Consider the following 22,191-nt stretch of genomic DNA (forward strand, 5'->3'; position numbering starts at 1 on the left):
ACGCCTCCCGCTCTGGTGTGCACCAGCCCATTGAAATACATTACCCTAGCGGATCCGCACCCGCAAGCAGATCGCAAACCGCAGCGGAAACGCTCCGGTGTGCACTAGGCCTCGTTTTTTACTTGATCGCGATCGCGCCGCGGAGCGACTTTTGCCGCGATTTTGCTATGCAGTGCATAGCATAGCAAAATCGCGGCCGCAAACGTCGGGAAAACGGCGGAATTGTGATTCAGCAATCGCTAGCGTTCAGCGCGAACGCTAGCGACTGCTAGTGGAAAAGGGCCCTAAGGGCCCTTTTCCACTAGCAGTCGCTAGCGTTCGCGCTGAACGCTAGCGATTGCTGAATCGCAATTCCGCCGTTTTCCCGACGTTTGCGGCCGCGATTTTGCTATGCTATGCACTGCATAGCAAAATCGCGGCAAAAGTCGCTCCGCGGCGCGATCGCGATTAAGTAAAAAACGAATCGCGGTAGTGGAAATGACCTACCGCGATTCCTATGTTAAAAAGCAAACCGTAGCGATTGTAAAATCGCTAGCGGTTTGCGGTTTTGCGATTCAGCTAGCGCAAACGCGCTAGTGGAAAAGGGCCCTAACTGATGTTTTCTGTTTGAAGTACAATGGGGGTTTGTTTGTGGTCAGTTAAGTCTAATGAGGTGATTTCTTATCTGTGTTCCACAATCTCCTGCTCAGAGACCTCAGGTCCTTTGCAGATGGACCTTAACCCTTAGATGTAAAGAAATGAGGTAAATTGAAAGGTTTTTTTTTTAATAATAAACCACATTTTTAGAATGCATTTTTAATTTGCTATAGAGCTGCCCTGGGTGTTAAAAATGATGGCATCAGTAAAGGGAGGATTCTGTGCGAGAGTAGGGTTAGGTTTAGTCAATAGTAAAATAGCAGTAATCATTACCAATATTTACTTTCGAAATCCAGCAAAAAAATATTGCTAATTGAAGCGATACTCTACTACCAGCAATCCCCTGCACCCATTTTTCCTGTATGCCCACCAAATCACGTTAGCTGAATCTCCCTATGAGGTTTCCTGTTGGGTTTCCTAATGTAGACTAGCGCCTACAGAACAGTATCAGTGTAGAGAGGGCACTATCAGATAGTATACAGCACAGTGTTAGCATATTTAAAGCAATGTCAGTTAATATACAGCAAAGTGTCAGTATAGACGGTGTATCGTCAGGTAGAACTGTATATAGCACAGTGTTCTAGAGCAATGCCAGATAATAAAAAGCATAGCCTAACTTATACAGAGCATTGTCAGCATAGCACAGTGTCAGTGTACATAAGGCAATGTCAGTTACTATATCGCACAGTGTCAGTGTATAATGTGCATTGTCAGTTAGTATAGAATACAGAGTCAGTGCACATAGGACATGCCAGTTAGTATATATCACAGTGTCCGTATACATAGGGCAATGTCAGTTAGTATATAGGGCAATGTCAGTCAGTGTAAATGTATATAGGGCAGTGAAGCTATACACAGCAGCGTAAGTGTATAAAGGGCATCAGTAAGAATGTGGAGCAGTGTCAGTGTATTCAAAACACTGTCAATTACTATAAAGCAGGGTCAGTTAGTATACAGAACTGTGACAGTCTACATAAGGTAATGGCAGTTGTTATATAGAGCAGTGTCACAGTATGTAGGACAGCAGTGTCAGTTAGTATACAAAGCAGTGTAAGTATGTGTCAGTAAGTACACAGAACAGTGTCAGTATGCAGAGTCAGTTAGTATACAGAGCACTGTCAGTATGTAGACCATTGTCAGTTAGTATACAGAAGCAGAACAGTGTCAGATAGCATATAGAATAGTATCAGTTTGCAGAGCAATGTCAGTAAATATACAGAGCAGTGTCAGTATGCAGAGCAGAGTCAGTTAGTAGGCAGATGACTGTAAATTAGTATAAAGCGCAGTGTCAGTATGAAAAGCAATGTCAGCATACAGAGCACTGTTAGTCAGTATACATAGCACTGTCACTCAGCACACAGATCACTGTCAGTTAGTATACAGAGCAGTGTGAGTATGCAGGGCAATGCCAATTAGCATACAGAGCACTTTCAGTCAGTACACAGATAACTGTCAGTCCGTATACAGAGCAGTGTCAGTATGCAGCACAGTCAGTTAGTATACAGAGCACTGTCAATTAGTATACAGAGCAATGCCAGTCAGTATGCAGAGCAATGTCAGTTAGTATACAGATCAGTGTCAGTACGCAGAACAAAGTCAGTCAGTATACAGAGGAATGTCAGTATACAGTGTCAGTCAGTATGTAGAGCTGTGTCAGTCAGTATGCTGAGCAATGTCAGTTAGTATACAGAGGAATGTCAGTCAGTATACAGAGCAGTGCCAGTTAGTATATAGAGCAGAGTCAGTCAGTGTGCAGAGTAATGTCAGTATGCAAAGCATTGTCAGTCAGTATACAGTGTCAGTGTATAGAGCAGTCTCAGTTAGTATACAGAGCACTGTCAGTTAGTATACAGAGCAGTGTCAGTCGTCAGTATACAGAGGCATGTCAGTATACAGTGTCAGTTAGTATAAAGAGCAGTGTCAGTTAGTATGCAGAGCACTGTCACTCAGTGTATAGGGCAGTCTCAGTTAGTACAGAGCAGTGTCAGATAGTATGCAGAGCACTGTCAGTCAGTGTATAGGGCAGTCTCAGTTAGTAAAGAGCAGTGTCAGTTAGTATGCAGAGCACTGTCAGTCAGTGTATAGAGCAGTCTCAGTTAGTATACAGCAGTGTCAGTTAGTATGCAGAGCACTGTCAGTCAGTGTATAGAGCAGTCTCAGTTAGTATACAGAGCACTGTCAGTTAGTATACAGAGCAGTGTCAGTCATCAGTATACAGTGTCAGTTAGTATAAAGAGCAGTGTCAGTTAGTATGCAGAGCACTGTCAGTCAGTGTATAGGGCAGTCTCAGTTAGTACAGAGCAGTGTCAGTTAGTATGCAGTGCACTGTCAGTCAGTGTATAGGGCAGTCTCAGTTAGTACAGAGCAGTGTCAGATAGTATGCAGAGCACTGTCAGTCAGTGTATAAGGCAGTCTCAGTTAGTAAAGAGCAGTGTCAGTTAGTATGCAGAGCACTGTCAGTCAATGTATAGAGCAGTCTCAGTTAGTACACAGAGCAGTGTCAGTTAGTATGCAGAGCACTGTCAGTCAGTGTATAGGGCAGTCTCTGTTAGTACAGAGCAGTGTCAGTTAGTATGCAGAGCACTGTCAGTCAGTGTATAGGGCAGTCTCAGTTAGTACAGAGCAGTGTCAGTTAGTATGCAGAGCAGTGTCAGTCAGTGTATAGAGCAGTCTCAGTTAGTACACAGAGCAGTGTCAGTTAGTATGCAGAGCACTGTCAGTCAGTGTATAGGGTAGTCTCAGTTAGAACAGAGCAGTGTCAGTTAGTATGCAGAGCACTGTCAGTCAGTGTATAGGGTAGTCTCAGTTAGTACAGTGCAGTGTCAGTTAGTATGCAGAGCACTGTCAGTCAGTGTATAGAACAGTCTCTGTTAATACAGAGCAGTCTCAGTTAGTACAGAGCAGTGTCAGTTAGTATGCAGAGCACTGTCAGTCAGTGTATAGGGCAGTCTCAGTTAGTACAGAGCAGTGTCAGTTAGTATGCAGAGCACTGTCAGTCAGTGTATAGAGCAGTCTCAGTTAGTACACAGAGCAGTGTCAGTTAGTATGCAGAGCCCTGTCAGTCAGTGTATAGGGTAGTCTCTGTTAGTACAGAGCAGTGTCAGTCAGTGTATAGGGCAGTCTCAGTTAGTACAGAGCAGTGTCAGTTAGTATGCAGAGCACTGTCAGTCAGTGTATAGACCAGTCTCTGTTAGTACAGAGCAGTCTCAGTTAGTACAGAGCAGTGTCAGTTAGTACGCAGAGCACTGTCAGTCAGTGTATAGGGCAGTCTCAGTTAGTACAGAGCAGTGTCAGTTAGTATGCAGAGCACTGTCAGTCAGTGTATAGAGCAGTCTCAGTTAGTACACAGAGCAGTCTCAGTTAGTACACAGAGCAGTCTCAGTTAGTATGCAGAGCCCTGTCAGTCAGTGTATAGGGTAGTCTCAGTTAGTACAGAGCAGTGTCAGTTAGTGTATAGGGCAGTGTCAGCATAGACGGTGCTCCTAACTGTGAACACGAGGTCAGTTTTACCCCCAGCAGAATTAGAGTGTCAGCTCCTCTGCCCAGTCCTGTCACACAGGTGGCTCCTCCCTGCAGCCTTCACCAGGCTCAGCTCCTCACCCCCACTTCCGGCTCTTCCCTCTCCCCTCCCCTCTATGGCCGCTCCGCTCCTCCCCCTCCTCTCTATGGTGGCAGCAGCGCTGCCAAGGGGAGGGACGGGGCCGCTGAGTACCGATACATACATGCAGGTTATTTATACTCATTATACATTACACCACATATAGAATAATATTCCAATCAGGAGGAGACTGCAGCCAGAGTATGGGCGGGGCTATCAGGCCGCAGCGTCACCTCATACTTTGACCAATAGCGGCCTTCTGCCTGCTGCGCTGTCTGTCACTACACCGCCACCTGCTGGCCGGGAAGGCGCACTGCAGCCACACACATTGCCGCACTCCATATACGGAGAACGGCAACGTCACCTCATACTCTCTTGCCTGCAGCGCTGCCGCCACCTGCTGGCCGAGAAGCTGCACTGCAGCTACACTCCATATACGGTGAACGGCAGCGTCACATCATACACTCACTACAGGCAGCGCTACCGCCACCTGCTGGCCGAGAAGCCGCATTGCAGCCACACTATACGGAGAATGGCACCGTCACCTCAACCAATAGCTGCCTGCTGCGCTGCCGCCACCTGCTGGCCAAGAAACTGTACTACAGCTACACACACTGCCACACTCCTTATACGGAGAAAAACAAAATCTTGCTTTCTTTAACCACTTGATGACCCACCTTTACCCCCCTTAAGGACCAGCGCTGTTTTCGCTGATCTGTGCTGGGTGGGCTCTACAGCCCCCAGCACAGATCAAACACCAGGCAGAGCGACCAGATCGCCCCCCTTTTTTCCCCACTAGGGGTATGATGTGCTGGGGGGCAGTGGCGTAGCAATGGGGATAGCCGCCATAGCGTTGCTACGGGGCCCCGCGGCAGCGCTACGTCACAGGGGGCCCGCAACTGCCCGAGAGGACTTTTTTTTTTGTTTTGTTTCGCCGGGCCCCCCTCCCTCACCTCAGTGCCCCCCCTCCTTTTATCAGCGGCGGGAGGTGAGTCATATACAGAAGGCTCCGGCGGGGGTAAGCAGCCACTAGAGGTTCAGCTGCTTCCGGGCTACGGTGTCCCCACTGTATTGCTGCTCGCACCACTTCCTGGTCTATTGCGAGCAGCAATACAGTGGGGACACCGTAGCCCGGAGGCAGCTGAACCTCTAGTGGCTGATTACTCCGACGGAGCCTTCTGTATATGACGCACCTCCCGCCGCTGATAAAAGGAGGAAGGACCCCAGGTGAGGCAGCTACCTCCCCTCCCGCACGGCTACCTAACTGCCCACCCTCCCACCCGGCTACCTAACTGCCCACCCTCCCACCCGGCTACCTAACTGCCCACCACCTAACTGCCCACCCGGCTACCTAACTGCCCACCCGGCTACCTAACTGCCCACTACCTAACTGCCCACCCGGCTACCTAACTGAGGGCTACCTAACTGCCCACCCACCCTGCTACCTAACTGCCCACCTGGCTACCTAACTGCCCACCTGGCTACCTAACTGCCCACCCGGCTACCTAACTGCCCACCCAGCTACCTAGCTGCCCACCCGGCTACCTAACTGCCCACTACCTAACTATCCACCCTCCCACCAGGCTACCTAACTGCTCACCCTCCCACCTGGCTACCTTACTGCCCACCCTGCCACCTAACTGCCTACCCTGCCACCCAGCTACCTAACTGCCCACCCGGCTACCTAACTGCCCACCTGGCTACCTAACTGCCCATACTCCCACCTGGATATCTAACTGCCCACCCGGCTACCTAACTGCCCACCCAGCTACCTAGCTGCCCACCTGGCTACCTATCTGCCTACCCTGCCACCCAGCTACCTAACTGCCCACCCAGCTGTCTAACTGCCTACCCTGCCACCCAGCTACCTATCTGCCTACCCTGCCACCCAGCTACCTAACTGCCCACCCGGTTACCTAACTGCCCACCCTGCCACCTGGCTACCTAACTTCCCACCGGCTACCTAACTGCCCACCTTTCTACCTAACTTCCCACCCGGCTACCTAACTGCCCACCCGTCTACCTATCTGCCTACCCTCCCACTCGTCTACCTATCTCCCTACCCTCCCACCCAGCTACCTAACTGCCTACCCAGTGCATTGCCTGCACCGCAAATAGTGTGCCAGCCTGCCCAACCACCCTCCCTCCAGGTAATTAATGTTAGCCCACTATAGACCTAACTACATATACTGCATTTTGTGGGGAAATCTGGCGACAATCTGATTGCAATTTGTGGGGAAATCTGCCAACAATCTGGTTGCATATTGTAGGGAAATCTGCCGACAATCTGGTTGCATATTGTAGGGAAATCTGCCGACAATCTGGTTGCATATTGTGTGGAAATCTGCCGACAATCTGGTTGCATATTGTGTGGAAATCTGACGACAATCTGGTTGCATATTGTAGGGAAATCTGCCGACAATCTGGTTGCATATTGTAGGGAAATCTGCCGACAATCTGGTTGCATATTGTAGGGAAATCTGCCGACAATCTGGTTGCATATTGTAGGGAAATCTGCCGACAATCTGGTTGCATTTTGTGGGGAAATCAGATTGTCCCACAAAATGTTTGGGTGGGAGGTCCGAGGTCTGTGGGGTTGGAAGGTCGAGGGGGGGGGGGGGGCATAATTTTTTTTTTGCTATGGGGCCCAGTCATTTCTAGCTACGCCCCTGCTGGGGGGGTCTGATCGCTCCTGCCTGCGTGTGGCTGGCGGGGGGGGGGGGGGGGCGCACCTCAAAGCCCCCTCCAGCCCAGGATTCCCCCTTTCCCTCTCCTCCCTCCCTTCCCCGGAGATCGGAGGCTGCACAGGAACGGATCTGTCCTGTGCAGCCTCTGATAGGCTCCTGCCTGGCATGTGACAGCGATCCCCGGCCACTGATTGGCCGGGGATCACTGATCTAGTACAACGCTGCTACTGTTAGCAGCGTTGTACAAATGTAAACAAAGCGGATTATTTCCGCTTGTGTTTACATTTAGCCTGCGAGCCGCGAACTTTTCCCCCCAACTTTTTTTTCCCCCCAACTTTCTCTCCCCCCAACTTTTCCCTCCCCCCCCCCCCATTCCCCAATGTTGGCGCCGAGAATGAAAGGGTGCCGGCTGGAGTGTTCCCGTATACTTCAGAAGGGAATGGGGATGACCTAAGAAAGGGGAGGGGACTTTATAGTAAAAGCTTCAAGTAAATGGTCCGGAGGCTTGCGTCTCCCTATTCACTAACTTCCCTCACCAACTTCATAGTGATTTTAAAATGGGGTAATCAGGGTGTTTTTAAATGAGGTTTCTAATAAAATGTTTTTTATGTAAAAAGCAGGTGGAGATTTAGGCACGGTTCAGGCAGTCACATTGGCCCAGTGCGAGCGCGTCTTTTATAAGACACAAAGAAAGCACAAGTGTTTGAAGTTCCATAATGAATGGGTTAGGGCACTAATAATTGTATATTTTGGATCGATTCACGGTATGATGTTTATAATGAATGCACAGTTTAAATTCGCCATGTTGCGGCGATCTGTAATCACTGTATATGCGTGTCTTTGTTGACACAGCAACCACTTAACCAATGCCATGTCACAGGCCGGTCTCCTCCCCCCTAGCCTCGCACCTAATCACTACCCAGCACCCAGGAGCCAATGGCGTGCGTGATGGGCGGGGCTTCCGAGTGTCATCACGGAAGCCCGTACACGCCGCCATTCGCCCAAGGATACCTGCACGTGAACAAGCGCCACACCGGCGCGAAACGGCTGTCGCGCAGTCCTCCCATCCCCTGGTCACCCCCCCGCACCCGTCCACGGCACAGGTCAGATTGACATAATGCAAATGTATATGTGAACACTGTCACTGGAATATTGCCTATCCATCTGCTGATGTATTACATGGGAAAATAAATACAGTGTATCAAGGAGGCGGTGCACGGATTGTCTTGTGTGTGCTGCATATGAACCTGTGTTTGAGAAAGATCTGTCTGCACGCTTCCACACGCTAAGATCCCAGTTGCAGCAAGGATTAGGACGGGGACTGTATATTGTATATGGTGCAGCAGACCTAACAACTTCCCCCTTACTGAGTGCCGGGCCAACCAGCATCTTTTGTGTACCACTTTGAATTACTAGCCCAGAGCACCAGTCGCATTGATGCATGCTGAAGGGGGAACACCAGATGTGGAGTTACAGGAGTCAGAGAGTGATAGTGATTCCTCCCTGGACTATCCACTCATAAGCCAAGGTGTTTCGGAAGGTCGCGCTGGAGCAAGTACCATATTTGACCACGGCGTTAGTCCTGCACCAGCCAACCGGGAGGTAGTGACCAGGGTGCTGGAATTGAGGTTGGGAGGCCTTTGTGAGAGGGAGACCAAACTTTTCTGGACTGCTACTACGCTTAACAAGTACAAGGAAGCAGGATACATCGCCCGAGGCTTCAGATCCTATAGGGAGCCTTCGGAGTATCGGGAGGATAGGCAGTTTATGGAGAAGTGGGAGACGGCCCATTTGAATTACTGCAGGACCTTGCAGGATATTGTGAGAGAGCGGACTATAGCAGAACACAATAAGGTGTCAGGAGAATTGCAAGAGACCAGAGAATTGCTACAGGAGGCCACAACGGAGGAGAACTTTGACACGATAATTACAAAGATTGAAAAAAAGATCTTGCCTATACAAAACGAGCTGAAGGCGAGGAAATTGAAAAAATTCCATCGAGACCAGGACGACTTTAAGAAAGGGAAAATATTCTATTGGGGTCAGGGAGGCACTCCTAACAAGGGGGCTCCCTCCAAGAAAGGGAAGGGGTATTGGACAACAGATTCTGGGTCAGACACGGAGGACGAGAGAGGAACGAAACGCCCTAGACCCAAACAGCTTAAGAAGAAGAAGCAAAAGGGTAATCCGGACTCCAAACCCAAGCAACCAACCCCCAAACCATGTGCCTCGACCCCTTTAGGAAACGGGTCCGCCGAGGAGGCAGAAGGTGGAACAAGCCTGGAAAGGACAGTGACGTGGGACTCCCCGGTGGTGGTCAGCAACACGCAGGGGAGCAACAGTACGAAGAAAAGAAGAACCAGGGAGTAGGGGGTGGGGGGGAGGGAGATGACGTGGGGGAGTTACAGGTGGTCAACTTAACCGGAGAGACTATCCCGGAGGCATGTTTGACCCTCCTTAAAAAGGGTTTAGGCTTTTCACCCACCAGGGACTTTGATTTTGTGGACTTTTTCATAGACCTCTACAAGACCACGAGAGTGATGATGCTCAACCAGATACACAGCAGTGGGGGCACGGGACTCCGAGGACAGGATGATGGAGGCCCCTCGATGACGGCTAGCCCAGATTCCACACTAGGGTTCAGTCCCACGGTGGACTGGGATCAGGCTGAGATGGAGGCACTCCGGATACTGGAGGAGCTGTGGGAGGAGGGTGGTGACTGTTCTATGGATGAGGGGAGCCTTCCCAGCCTCAATTTGGGTCTGGGTAATCCTGGGGCCTTCCGAGCGTGTAGGTCCACGCGGGCGGTGCAGATCCCCCCTGGTTCGCCGATAGATCAATTTTTCCACCAGGTCTCGGATGAGATGAGGGCCCTTTGTTATGACAGGGCTCCTGATAATCTGAGTAGCACAGAGAGAAGGGCCATGAGATGGCTACAGCAACGCCGGGACCTGGTGGTGAAACAGGCGGACAAGGGGGGGAATGTTGTGATTATGTCGGGTGGGGCCTACACGAGGGAGGCCTACAGACAGTTGGAAAACGGTGATCAATATGAACGCCTAGACCACAATCCTACCTTCAAGTACCAGACGACTCTTCGTACTTTGTTAAGACGAGGAGTCGAGTTGGGGTACATGCCGCAGAGGTTGGCCACAGACCTGTTGCCCGTGTCCCCCCGGTACCCTGTGTGGTACCACCTTCCCAAATTACACAAATCTATGGAGAGTCCCCCGGGCAGGCCCATAGTGTCGGGGTGTGGGTCCCTAACGGAGTGATTATCTCGCTTCTTGGACCATCTGCTGCGCCCTCTTCTCAGGGGGGTTCCCAGCTATCTGGCAGATACCCTAGATGCGATCAACATAGTTGAGAATGCGGAGTGGCGACCGGTATACAGGCTCGCCACGATTGACGTGGAGAGCCTGTACAGCCGTATACCCCACGAGGAGGGGGTGAAAGCGGTACGCCGATTTCTCGATAGAACTAATAAAGATACGGGATACAAGGATTACCTGTGTGAATGCCTCAGGTACATCCTAACCCACAACGCATTCTTATTCGATGGAAGGTGGTACCGCCAGACCTCCGGGACGGCCATGGGGACCTCTGTGGCATGTACCTATGCCGGGCTCTTTTTAGGAGCTTGGGAGGAGGATTGTGTGTTGAGTCCTTCGAACCCGTTTCGTGGGAAGATCAAGGTGTGGTCGCGTTATGTGGACGATGTGCTGGTCGTGTGGCAGGGAACAATCGGGGAGTTTGGAGAATTCATGGAACACCTCAATGTGAACAGGATAAATATGCGCTTCACGTCTGAGATCAATGACGGTGGGGTGTGTTTCCTGGATCTTTTGATCAAACCAGATGGGACAAAGTTGATATGTGAGGGTTTTAGGAAACCCACAGCCGTGAATTCGTTGCTGCATAGGAGCAGCTACCACCCTGAACATGTGAAATCTTCCCTGCCATACGGCCAGTACCTACGTCTCAAGCGCAATAACACTAACCCAGAAACATTTGAGACACAGGCGGGAGAACTTACCTCACGCCTACGGGCAAGGAACTACGATGAGGCTGCACTGGAGGGAGCTAGGGAGAAGGCCAGGGGGAGGGAGAGGTCCACCCTTCTGGTTAGACGACCTAGACCTGAGAAGGGTGGTTCCATCACCTGCACCTTTGACTATACCCCTATGACCAGGAAGGTGTCACAAGTCATCAAAAAGAACTGGTCACTCATAACCAGAGATCCCGTGCTCCAAAAAATCTTTCCCGACCCCCCACGAGTAGTGTACAGAAGAGCCCCGACTCTAGGGGATATCTTGACCCGGAGCGAGTATCGCTCTGTAGCACCAACCAACTGGCTGACCGAGGAACGTCCAAAGGGCAATCACAGATGCGGGAGATGCAAATACTGTCCGCAGATGTTGGAGGGCACGAATCTTAGGATGGGGGGAATACAGTGGGAGGTGAGAGCTTTTATCACCTGCCAGACCAAGTTTGTCTCTTATGTCATCTTTTGTCCCTGTCAGTTCTTTTATGTGGGCAAAACAACTAGGCCCTTGAAGGAGAGGGTGGGGGAGCACCTCAAGTCCATCAAGTCCGGGAAGGGGTGTCCACGCCTTATTGAACATGTTAGGGAATCTCATGGGGGCAAAGCTAAATGTCTGAAATTCGCGGGACTCCTACATGTTGCGAACTCTAGAAGAGGAGGCAACAGGGACCAGGAGTTGACCCGACGTGAATCACGTGTAATTCTGCGCACGGAGGCGATGGGGCCCGTAGGCCTCAATGACAGGCTGGAGCTATCTTGCTTCCTTGATCCGTAATGGCTGGACTCTCCCATCTATTTGGGGCCAGGTGATGGACGGGAGGTGATTCCCCCACTCTCAACTCTCCTGGTGTCTGCGTGCCTGTTCCTCAGGTTTCCCCCGTCCCTGGAGGGTAGGGAGCCCCGTTTGGTCCTCCCTCCCTTCTTCCTTCCCTCCTTTCCCTTTCCCTGCCTTCCTCCCCCGGGAATAGTGGGTCCTGAATGGCGAGTATAGCTATTTAGGAGCGTCCCCCGTACAGTGTGCCCCCGGTTTTAGAAGGTAATATACCATGGACCTGAGGCACACGGTTTTGGGTACACCACCGGTGGGGATGTGCTGGGGTGAGGCAGGTGCATTTAGTTTGTGGATGGTGATAGGCCTAGTGGCCAAAAGAATGGGGGGGGCCATGCCCCCGTTCATGGTCCTTAATGCTAAATGGGGGGGTGGGTGACGCCTCATGGACATGATACATGTTCCGGTGGCGTCTGTTTCCCCTTTCCCCCCCCCCCCCCCCTCCCCTGGACATATGTGCACTGCCTGCACATCCACCGCACCCCCACACCCTTATACGTCAAAGTATATATTCCCCGTTCTTAATGGGCTGGGCTGGGGGCCCCTTTTCTTCCCTCCAACTTTTCCCCCCAACTTTTTTTTCCCCCCAACTTTCTCTCCCCCCAACTTTTCCCTCCCCCCCCCCATTCCCCAATGTTGGCGCCGAGAATGAAAGGGTGCCGGCTGGAGTGTTCCCGTATACTTCAGAAGGGAATGGGGATGACCTAAGAAAGGGGAGGGGACTTTATAGTAAAAGCTTCAAGTAAATGGTCCGGAGGCTTGCGTCTCCCTATTCACTAACTTCCCTCACCAACTTCATAGTGATTTTAAAATGGGGTAATCAGGGTGTTTTTAAATGAGGTTTCTAATAAAATGTTTTTTATGTAAAAAGCAGGTGGAGATTTAGGCACGGTTCAGGCAGTCACATTGGCCCAGTGCGAGCGCGTCTTTTATAAGACACAAAGAAAGCACAAGTGTTTGAAGTTCCATAATGAATGGGTTAGGGCACTAATAATTGTATATTTTGGATCGATTCACGGTATGATGTTTATAATGTATGCACAGTTTAAATTCGCCATGTTGCGGCGATCTGTAATCACTGTATATGCGTGTCTTTGTTGACACAGCAACCACTTAACCAATGCCATGTCACAGGCCGGTCTCCTCCCCCCTAGCCTCGCACCTAATCACTACCCAGCACCCAGGAGCCAATGGCGTGCGTGATGGGCGGGGCTTCCGAGTGTCATCACGGAAGCCCGTACACGCCGCCATTCGCCCAAGGATACCTGCACGTGAACAAGCGCCACACCGGCGCGAAACGGCTGTCGCGCAGTCCTCCCATCCCCTGGTCACCCCCCCGCACCCGTCCACGGCACAGGTCAGATTGACATAATGCAAATGTATATGTGAACACTGTCACTGGAATATTGCCTATCCATCTGCTGATGTATTACATGGGAAAATAAATACAGTGTATCAAGGAGGCGGTGCACGGATTGTCTTGTGTGTGCTGCATATGAACCTGTGTTTGAGAAAGATCTGTCTGCACGCTTCCACACGCTAAGATCCCAGTTGCAGCAAGGATTAGGACGGGGACTGTATATTGTATATGGTGCAGCAGACCTAACAACTTCCCCCTTACTGAGTGCCGGGCCAACCAGCATCTTTTGTGTACCACTGGTAATTAATGTTAGCCCACTATAGACCTAACTACATATACTGCATTTTGTGGGGAAATCTGGCGACAATCTGATTGCATTTTGTGGGGAAATCTGGCGACAATCTGATTGCAATTTGTGGGGAAATCTGCCAACAATCTGGTTGCATATTGTAGGGAAATCTGCCGACAATCTGGTTGCATATTGTAGGGAAATCTGCCGACAATCTGGTTGCATATTGTGTGGAAATCTGCCGACAATCTGGTTGCATATTGTGTGGAAATCTGACGACAATCTGGTTGCATATTGTAGGGAAATCTGCCGACAATCTGGTTGCATATTGTAGGGAAATCTGCCGACAATCTGGTTGCATATTGTAGGGAAATCTGCCGACAATCTGGTTGCATATTGTAGGGAAATCTGCCGACAATCTGGTTGCATTTTGTGGGGAAATCAGATTGTCCCACAAAATGTTTGGGTGGGAGGTCCGAGGTCTGTGGGGTTGGAAGGTCGAGGGGGGGGGGGGGGGGCATAATTTTTTTTTTGCTATGGGGCCCAGTCATTTCTAGCTACGCCCCTGCTGGGGGGGTCTGATCGCTCCTGCCTGCGTGTGGCTGGCGGGGGGGGGGGGGGGCGCACCTCAAAGCCCCCTCCAGCCCAGGATTCCCCCTTTCCCTCTCCTCCCTCCCTTCCCCGGAGATCGGAGGCTGCACAGGAACGGATCTGTCCTGTGCAGCCTCTGATAGGCTCCTGCCTGGCATGTGACAGCGATCCCCGGCCACTGATTGGCCGGGGATCACTGATCTAGTACAACGCTGCTACTGTTAGCAGCGTTGTACAAATGTAAACAAAGCGGATTATTTCCGCTTGTGTTTACATTTAGCCTGCGAGCCGCGAACTTTTCCCCCCAACTTTTTTTTCCCCCCAACTTTCTCTCCCCCCAACTTTTCCCTCCCCCCCCCCCCATTCCCCAATGTTGGCGCCGAGAATGAAAGGGTGCCGGCTGGAGTGTTCCCGTATACTTCAGAAGGGAATGGGGATGACCTAAGAAAGGGGAGGGGACTTTATAGTAAAAGCTTCAAGTAAATGGTCCGGAGGCTTGCGTCTCCCTATTCACTAACTTCCCTCACCAACTTCATAGTGATTTTAAAATGGGGTAATCAGGGTGTTTTTAAATGAGGTTTCTAATAAAATGTTTTTTATGTAAAAAGCAGGTGGAGATTTAGGCACGGTTCAGGCAGTCACATTGGCCCAGTGCGAGCGCGTCTTTTATAAGACACAAAGAAAGCACAAGTGTTTGAAGTTCCATAATGAATGGGTTAGGGCACTAATAATTGTATATTTTGGATCGATTCACGGTATGATGTTTATAATGAATGCACAGTTTAAATTCGCCATGTTGCGGCGATCTGTAATCACTGTATATGCGTGTCTTTGTTGACACAGCAACCACTTAACCAATGCCATGTCACAGGCCGGTCTCCTCCCCCCTAGCCTCGCACCTAATCACTACCCAGCACCCAGGAGCCAATGGCGTGCGTGATGGGCGGGGCTTCCGAGTGTCATCACGGAAGCCCGTACACGCCGCCATTCGCCCAAGGATACCTGCACGTGAACAAGCGCCACACCGGCGCGAAACGGCTGTCGCGCAGTCCTCCCATCCCCTGGTCACCCCCCCGCACCCGTCCACGGCACAGGTCAGATTGACATAATGCAAATGTATATGTGAACACTGTCACTGGAATATTGCCTATCCATCTGCTGATGTATTACATGGGAAAATAAATACAGTGTATCAAGGAGGCGGTGCACGGATTGTCTTGTGTGTGCTGCATATGAACCTGTGTTTGAGAAAGATCTGTCTGCACGCTTCCACACGCTAAGATCCCAGTTGCAGCAAGGATTAGGACGGGGACTGTATATTGTATATGGTGCAGCAGACCTAACAACTTCCCCCTTACTGAGTGCCGGGCCAACCAGCATCTTTTGTGTACCACTTTGAATTACTAGCCCAGAGCACCAGTCGCATTGATGCATGCTGAAGGGGGAACACCAGATGTGGAGTTACAGGAGTCAGAGAGTGATAGTGATTCCTCCCTGGACTATCCACTCATAAGCCAAGGTGTTTCGGAAGGTCGCGCTGGAGCAAGTACCATATTTGACCACGGCGTTAGTCCTGCACCAGCCAACCGGGAGGTAGTGACCAGGGTGCTGGAATTGAGGTTGGGAGGCCTTTGTGAGAGGGAGACCAAACTTTTCTGGACTGCTACTACGCTTAACAAGTACAAGGAAGCAGGATACATCGCCCGAGGCTTCAGATCCTATAGGGAGCCTTCGGAGTATCGGGAGGATAGGCAGTTTATGGAGAAGTGGGAGACGGCCCATTTGAATTACTGCAGGACCTTGCAGGATATTGTGAGAGAGCGGACTATAGCAGAACACAATAAGGTGTCAGGAGAATTGCAAGAGACCAGAGAATTGCTACAGGAGGCCACAACGGAGGAGAACTTTGACACGATAATTACAAAGATTGAAAAAAAGATCTTGCCTATACAAAACGAGCTGAAGGCGAGGAAATTGAAAAAATTCCATCGAGACCAGGACGACTTTAAGAAAGGGAAAATATTCTATTGGGGTCAGGGAGGCACTCCTAACAAGGGGGCTCCCTCCAAGAAAGGGAAGGGGTATTGGACAACAGATTCTGGGTCAGACACGGAGGACGAGAGAGGAACGAAACGCCCTAGACCCAAACAGCTTAAGAAGAAGAAGCAAAAGGGTAATCCGGACTCCAAACCCAAGCAACCAACCCCCAAACCATGTGCCTCGACCCCTTTAGGAAACGGGTCCGCCGAGGAGGCAGAAGGTGGAACAAGCCTGGAAAGGACAGTGACGTGGGACTCCCCGGTGGTGGTCAGCAACACGCAGGGGAGCAACAGTACGAAGAAAAGAAGAACCAGGGAGTAGGGGGTGGGGGGGAGGGAGATGACGTGGGGGAGTTACAGGTGGTCAACTTAACCGGAGAGACTATCCCGGAGGCATGTTTGACCCTCCTTAAAAAGGGTTTAGGCTTTTCACCCACCAGGGACTTTGATTTTGTGGACTTTTTCATAGACCTCTACAAGACCACGAGAGTGATGATGCTCAACCAGATACACAGCAGTGGGGGCACGGGACTCCGAGGACAGGATGATGGAGGCCCCTCGATGACGGCTAGCCCAGATTCCACACTAGGGTTCAGTCCCACGGTGGACTGGGATCAGGCTGAGATGGAGGCACTCCGGATACTGGAGGAGCTGTGGGAGGAGGGTGGTGACTGTTCTATGGATGAGGGGAGCCTTCCCAGCCTCAATTTGGGTCTGGGTAATCCTGGGGCCTTCCGAGCGTGTAGGTCCACGCGGGCGGTGCAGATCCCCCCTGGTTCGCCGATAGATCAATTTTTCCACCAGGTCTCGGATGAGATGAGGGCCCTTTGTTATGACAGGGCTCCTGATAATCTGAGTAGCACAGAGAGAAGGGCCATGAGATGGCTACAGCAACGCCGGGACCTGGTGGTGAAACAGGCGGACAAGGGGGGGAATGTTGTGATTATGTCGGGTGGGGCCTACACGAGGGAGGCCTACAGACAGTTGGAAAACGGTGATCAATATGAACGCCTAGACCACAATCCTACCTTCAAGTACCAGACGACTCTTCGTACTTTGTTAAGACGAGGAGTCGAGTTGGGGTACATGCCGCAGAGGTTGGCCACAGACCTGTTGCCCGTGTCCCCCCGGTACCCTGTGTGGTACCACCTTCCCAAATTACACAAATCTATGGAGAGTCCCCCGGGCAGGCCCATAGTGTCGGGGTGTGGGTCCCTAACGGAGTGATTATCTCGCTTCTTGGACCATCTGCTGCGCCCTCTTCTCAGGGGGGTTCCCAGCTATCTGGCAGATACCCTAGATGCGATCAACATAGTTGAGAATGCGGAGTGGCGACCGGTATACAGGCTCGCCACGATTGACGTGGAGAGCCTGTACAGCCGTATACCCCACGAGGAGGGGGTGAAAGCGGTACGCCGATTTCTCGATAGAACTAATAAAGATACGGGATACAAGGATTACCTGTGTGAATGCCTCAGGTACATCCTAACCCACAACGCATTCTTATTCGATGGAAGGTGGTACCGCCAGACCTCCGGGACGGCCATGGGGACCTCTGTGGCATGTACCTATGCCGGGCTCTTTTTAGGAGCTTGGGAGGAGGATTGTGTGTTGAGTCCTTCGAACCCGTTTCGTGGGAAGATCAAGGTGTGGTCGCGTTATGTGGACGATGTGCTGGTCGTGTGGCAGGGAACAATCGGGGAGTTTGGAGAATTCATGGAACACCTCAATGTGAACAGGATAAATATGCGCTTCACGTCTGAGATCAATGACGGTGGGGTGTGTTTCCTGGATCTTTTGATCAAACCAGATGGGACAAAGTTGATATGTGAGGGTTTTAGGAAACCCACAGCCGTGAATTCGTTGCTGCATAGGAGCAGCTACCACCCTGAACATGTGAAATCTTCCCTGCCATACGGCCAGTACCTACGTCTCAAGCGCAATAACACTAACCCAGAAACATTTGAGACACAGGCGGGAGAACTTACCTCACGCCTACGGGCAAGGAACTACGATGAGGCTGCACTGGAGGGAGCTAGGGAGAAGGCCAGGGGGAGGGAGAGGTCCACCCTTCTGGTTAGACGACCTAGACCTGAGAAGGGTGGTTCCATCACCTGCACCTTTGACTATACCCCTATGACCAGGAAGGTGTCACAAGTCATCAAAAAGAACTGGTCACTCATAACCAGAGATCCCGTGCTCCAAAAAATCTTTCCCGACCCCCCACGAGTAGTGTACAGAAGAGCCCCGACTCTAGGGGATATCTTGACCCGGAGCGAGTATCGCTCTGTAGCACCAACCAACTGGCTGACCGAGGAACGTCCAAAGGGCAATCACAGATGCGGGAGATGCAAATACTGTCCGCAGATGTTGGAGGGCACGAATCTTAGGATGGGGGGAATACAGTGGGAGGTGAGAGCTTTTATCACCTGCCAGACCAAGTTTGTCTCTTATGTCATCTTTTGTCCCTGTCAGTTCTTTTATGTGGGCAAAACAACTAGGCCCTTGAAGGAGAGGGTGGGGGAGCACCTCAAGTCCATCAAGTCCGGGAAGGGGTGTCCACGCCTTATTGAACATGTTAGGGAATCTCATGGGGGCAAAGCTAAATGTCTGAAATTCGCGGGACTCCTACATGTTGCGAACTCTAGAAGAGGAGGCAACAGGGACCAGGAGTTGACCCGACGTGAATCACGTGTAATTCTGCGCACGGAGGCGATGGGGCCCGTAGGCCTCAATGACAGGCTGGAGCTATCTTGCTTCCTTGATCCGTAATGGCTGGACTCTCCCATCTATTTGGGGCCAGGTGATGGACGGGAGGTGATTCCCCCACTCTCAACTCTCCTGGTGTCTGCGTGCCTGTTCCTCAGGTTTCCCCCGTCCCTGGAGGGTAGGGAGCCCCGTTTGGTCCTCCCTCCCTTCTTCCTTCCCTCCTTTCCCTTTCCCTGCCTTCCTCCCCCGGGAATAGTGGGTCCTGAATGGCGAGTATAGCTATTTAGGAGCGTCCCCCGTACAGTGTTGGAAATCTGCCAACAATCTGGTTGCATATTGTAGGGAAATCTGCCGACAATCTGGTTGCATATTGTAGGGAAATCTGCCGACAATCTGGTTGCATATTGTGTGGAAATCTGCCGACAATCTGGTTGCATATTGTGTGGAAATCTGACGACAATCTGGTTGCATATTGTAGGGAAATCTGCCGACAATCTGGTTGCATATTGTAGGGAAATCTGCCGACAATCTGGTTGCATATTGTAGGGAAATCTGCCGACAATCTGGTTGCATATTGTAGGGAAATCTGCCGACAATCTGGTTGCATTTTGTGGGGAAATCAGATTGTCCCACAAAATGTTTGGGTGGGAGGTCCGAGGTCTGTGGGGTTGGAAGGTCGAGGGGGGGGGGGGGGGGGGCATAATTTTTTTTTTGCTATGGGGCCCAGTCATTTCTAGCTACGCCCCTGCTGGGGGGGTCTGATCGCTCCTGCCTGCGTGTGGCTGGCGGGGGGGGGGGGGCGCACCTCAAAGCCCCCTCCAGCCCAGGATTCCCCCTTTCCCTCTCCTCCCTCCCTTCCCCGGAGATCGGAGGCTGCACAGGAACGGATCTGTCCTGTGCAGCCTCTGATAGGCTCCTGCCTGGCATGTGACAGCGATCCCCGGCCACTGATTGGCCGGGGATCACTGATCTAGTACAACGCTGCTACTGTTAGCAGCGTTGTACAAATGTAAACAAAGCGGATTATTTCCGCTTGTGTTTACATTTAGCCTGCGAGCCGCGATCGGCGGCCCGCAGGCTATTCACGGAGCCCCCTGCCGTGAATTGACAGAAAGCAGCCGCTCGCGCGAGCGGCTGCTTCCTGATTAATTAGCCTGCAGCCGGCGACGCAGATCTGCGTCGCTGGTCCTGCAGCTACCACTTTGCCAACGCGCGTTATGAGTGCGCGGTTGGCAAGTGGTTAAACAGAAAGAATTTGCGATAATTCAGGTTGGAGTGAGCTTGAGATGTCTCCCAGTGCAACACTGCTGAATATATGCCAATTAACCATTGTTACCCTAAAGGTGGCCATACACTGGCCCGATTCGCTGCCGTTTCGACAGCAGATTCGATCCTGGGTTCGAATCTGCTGCCAATCGTTCGCGCTAAACGCACCCGCCGATCCGATTTCCTCCCGAAATCAGATCGGTCTGTCGATTGCGCCGTGCGGGAAATTACCCTCGATCGCCCGCGGGTAGGGAGCGCGTTGCTAGCGGCGGCCGGGCCGATCCGATCAGGTATACATTACCTGACGCTGGCTCCCGGGCGTCTTCTCCGCATCTTCTCCACGCTGCACCCGCTCCATCCCGGCGCTTCCTGTGTCACTGCAGTGACCATGAAGTTCAAATAGAGGGCGCTCTATTTGAACTTCCTGGTCACGGAGTGACACAGGAAGCGCCGGGATGGAGCGGGTGCAGCGTGGAGAAGATGCGGAGAAGATGCCCGGGAGCCAGCGTCAGGTAATGTATGCAGGTGGGGGGGGAACGGGCGGCAGCGGCGGCTCCACAGATTGTAAACGGTTTCAGGCTGAAATCGATTCACAATATGTTTGCAGTAAAGGCAGCCATACGATCCCTCTCTGATCAGATTCGATCAGATAGGGATCTGTCAGCTGGTCGATCTAATGGCAAATCGACCAGTGTATGGCTACCTTTAGAAGCTAAACACACCTCCAGATCCGCTGGAATGCGATGATGTGTCAGCTTGTTAATTTGTACATAGTTACATAGTTATTTTGGTTGAAAAAAGACATACGTCCATCGAGTTCAACCAGTACAAAGTACAACTCCAGCCCGTCCCCCACATACCCCTGTTGATCCAGAGGAAGGCGAAAAAACCCCCACAAGGCATGGTCCAATTAGCCCCAAAAGGAAAAAATTCCTTCCTGACTCCAGATGGCAATCAGATAAAATCCCTGTACAGAGCCATAATAATCCAACATGCATACAGACTGTTTCGGATTGTTTGATCCTCATCAGTGCATGGCATGGATTAATTTGGCTCTATGGAGTAGGGGTTGTAACACCAAGAGGGACAGAATAACCAGCAAGCTCATGGTGACCCAGAACTCATTGGGGTGTGTAAGGGACTACAATGGTCCTAAAAGCCCTCTTACTAAATGCTAAGAAAAACAAAAGTTTGCTTTCTTAAAACAGAAAGAATTTGCGATAATTCAGGTTGGAGTGAGCTTATATAGAGAATGGCAGCGTCAGAGGACTGACACATTACATAGGCTAAATAAGGATATACCGGTACCATTTGTAATTTGTAGCTTTTATCACTTACTTTGTAGCTTTTATTCCTTTTCCCTTATCTGTAGCAAAACTGCTGAACACCTAACCTTTAACCCTTTCGCGTTCCACGGTTTTTACAACTTAAAGTTCCTAGTGTTTTTGACACTTTATAAATACAGTAAATAAATAAAAATATGGGTGCGTGTGTGACATCACACATGGCCCAAAATTGGCCCTGCTCTTGGCGGCACAGATTTTCATCCGATTATAATAATCGACCAGCCGCCAAGTTGCCTGATGTGTGGCCACCATAAAGGAACACTCCCACTGCACTGATGTTAAAATCTAAAAAACGCCTCCGAGGTCACCGCCTGACCAACTTCAGCAACAGACCCAAAACAGCCAGGGAATTTGGCTGGGTAAAAGGTGATTTTGTCTGACGTCTGAGTACCCAGCAAGCTCCTGGTGAACCAGAACTCCTAGGAGTGTGTTGTGCAGAATAAGAGAGCTTGCCATTTCCAGCAAACAGCACAGATAAGGATTACCCAACCAGCCAGCAAACACCAGCAATGTACACAAGGGCCATTGTCTAAAGTCAACATACACACGACCCAGGTCAGAGCGCTGGACTCCTCCAGCTCATCATTGTAGCCAGGAGACCTTGCAGTCATGTTCCCCCCAGTATGCCTCCTTCTAGTATTCCTCGCTTCTCCCCCAGCGATGGCCCAGAAGAATAACCCCATCGACAAGGTGGAAAATGTCAAGAATTTCGACATCAGCGAGGTAAGAGCGCCACGTCAGCAAGCCTGGTGGCATTTGTATTACGATTGGGTGAGAGTGTTAAGTAGGCCACACA

General features: G+C 51.1%; 2 protein-coding genes across 4 annotated transcripts in view; one reads left to right on the forward strand and one right to left on the reverse strand.

The window, feature by feature from the left end:
- Positions 1-22,191, reverse strand: part of FBXW5 (F-box and WD repeat domain containing 5) — a 67,669-nt gene that overhangs the window by 40,784 nt on the left and 4,694 nt on the right. The window contains exon 1 of one of the 3 annotated variants that reach the window (XM_068248961.1): positions 4,390-4,435. The exons of 1 other annotated variant lie outside the window; for it this stretch is intronic. The gene's annotated coding sequence lies outside the window, so the exon portion shown is untranslated. Of the gene's footprint in view, positions 1-4,146; positions 4,237-4,389; positions 4,436-22,191 lie in introns of those variants that run through there. One more of the 3 variants, XM_068248960.1, reaches the window with a different exon arrangement.
- The window catches only part of C8G (complement C8 gamma chain), a 39,780-nt gene continuing 39,483 nt past the window's right edge, over positions 21,895-22,191 (forward strand). The window contains exon 1 of the mRNA XM_068248963.1: positions 21,895-22,118. Coding sequence (XP_068105064.1) covers positions 22,005-22,118 — 114 coding nt within the window. The 5' untranslated portion in view covers positions 21,895-22,004. The remainder of the gene's footprint in view (positions 22,119-22,191) is intronic.

The sequence above is a fragment of the Hyperolius riggenbachi genome, chromosome 8, assembly GCF_040937935.1.
Source record: "Hyperolius riggenbachi isolate aHypRig1 chromosome 8, aHypRig1.pri, whole genome shotgun sequence".
NCBI classification, from domain to species: domain Eukaryota; kingdom Metazoa; phylum Chordata; class Amphibia; order Anura; family Hyperoliidae; genus Hyperolius; species Hyperolius riggenbachi.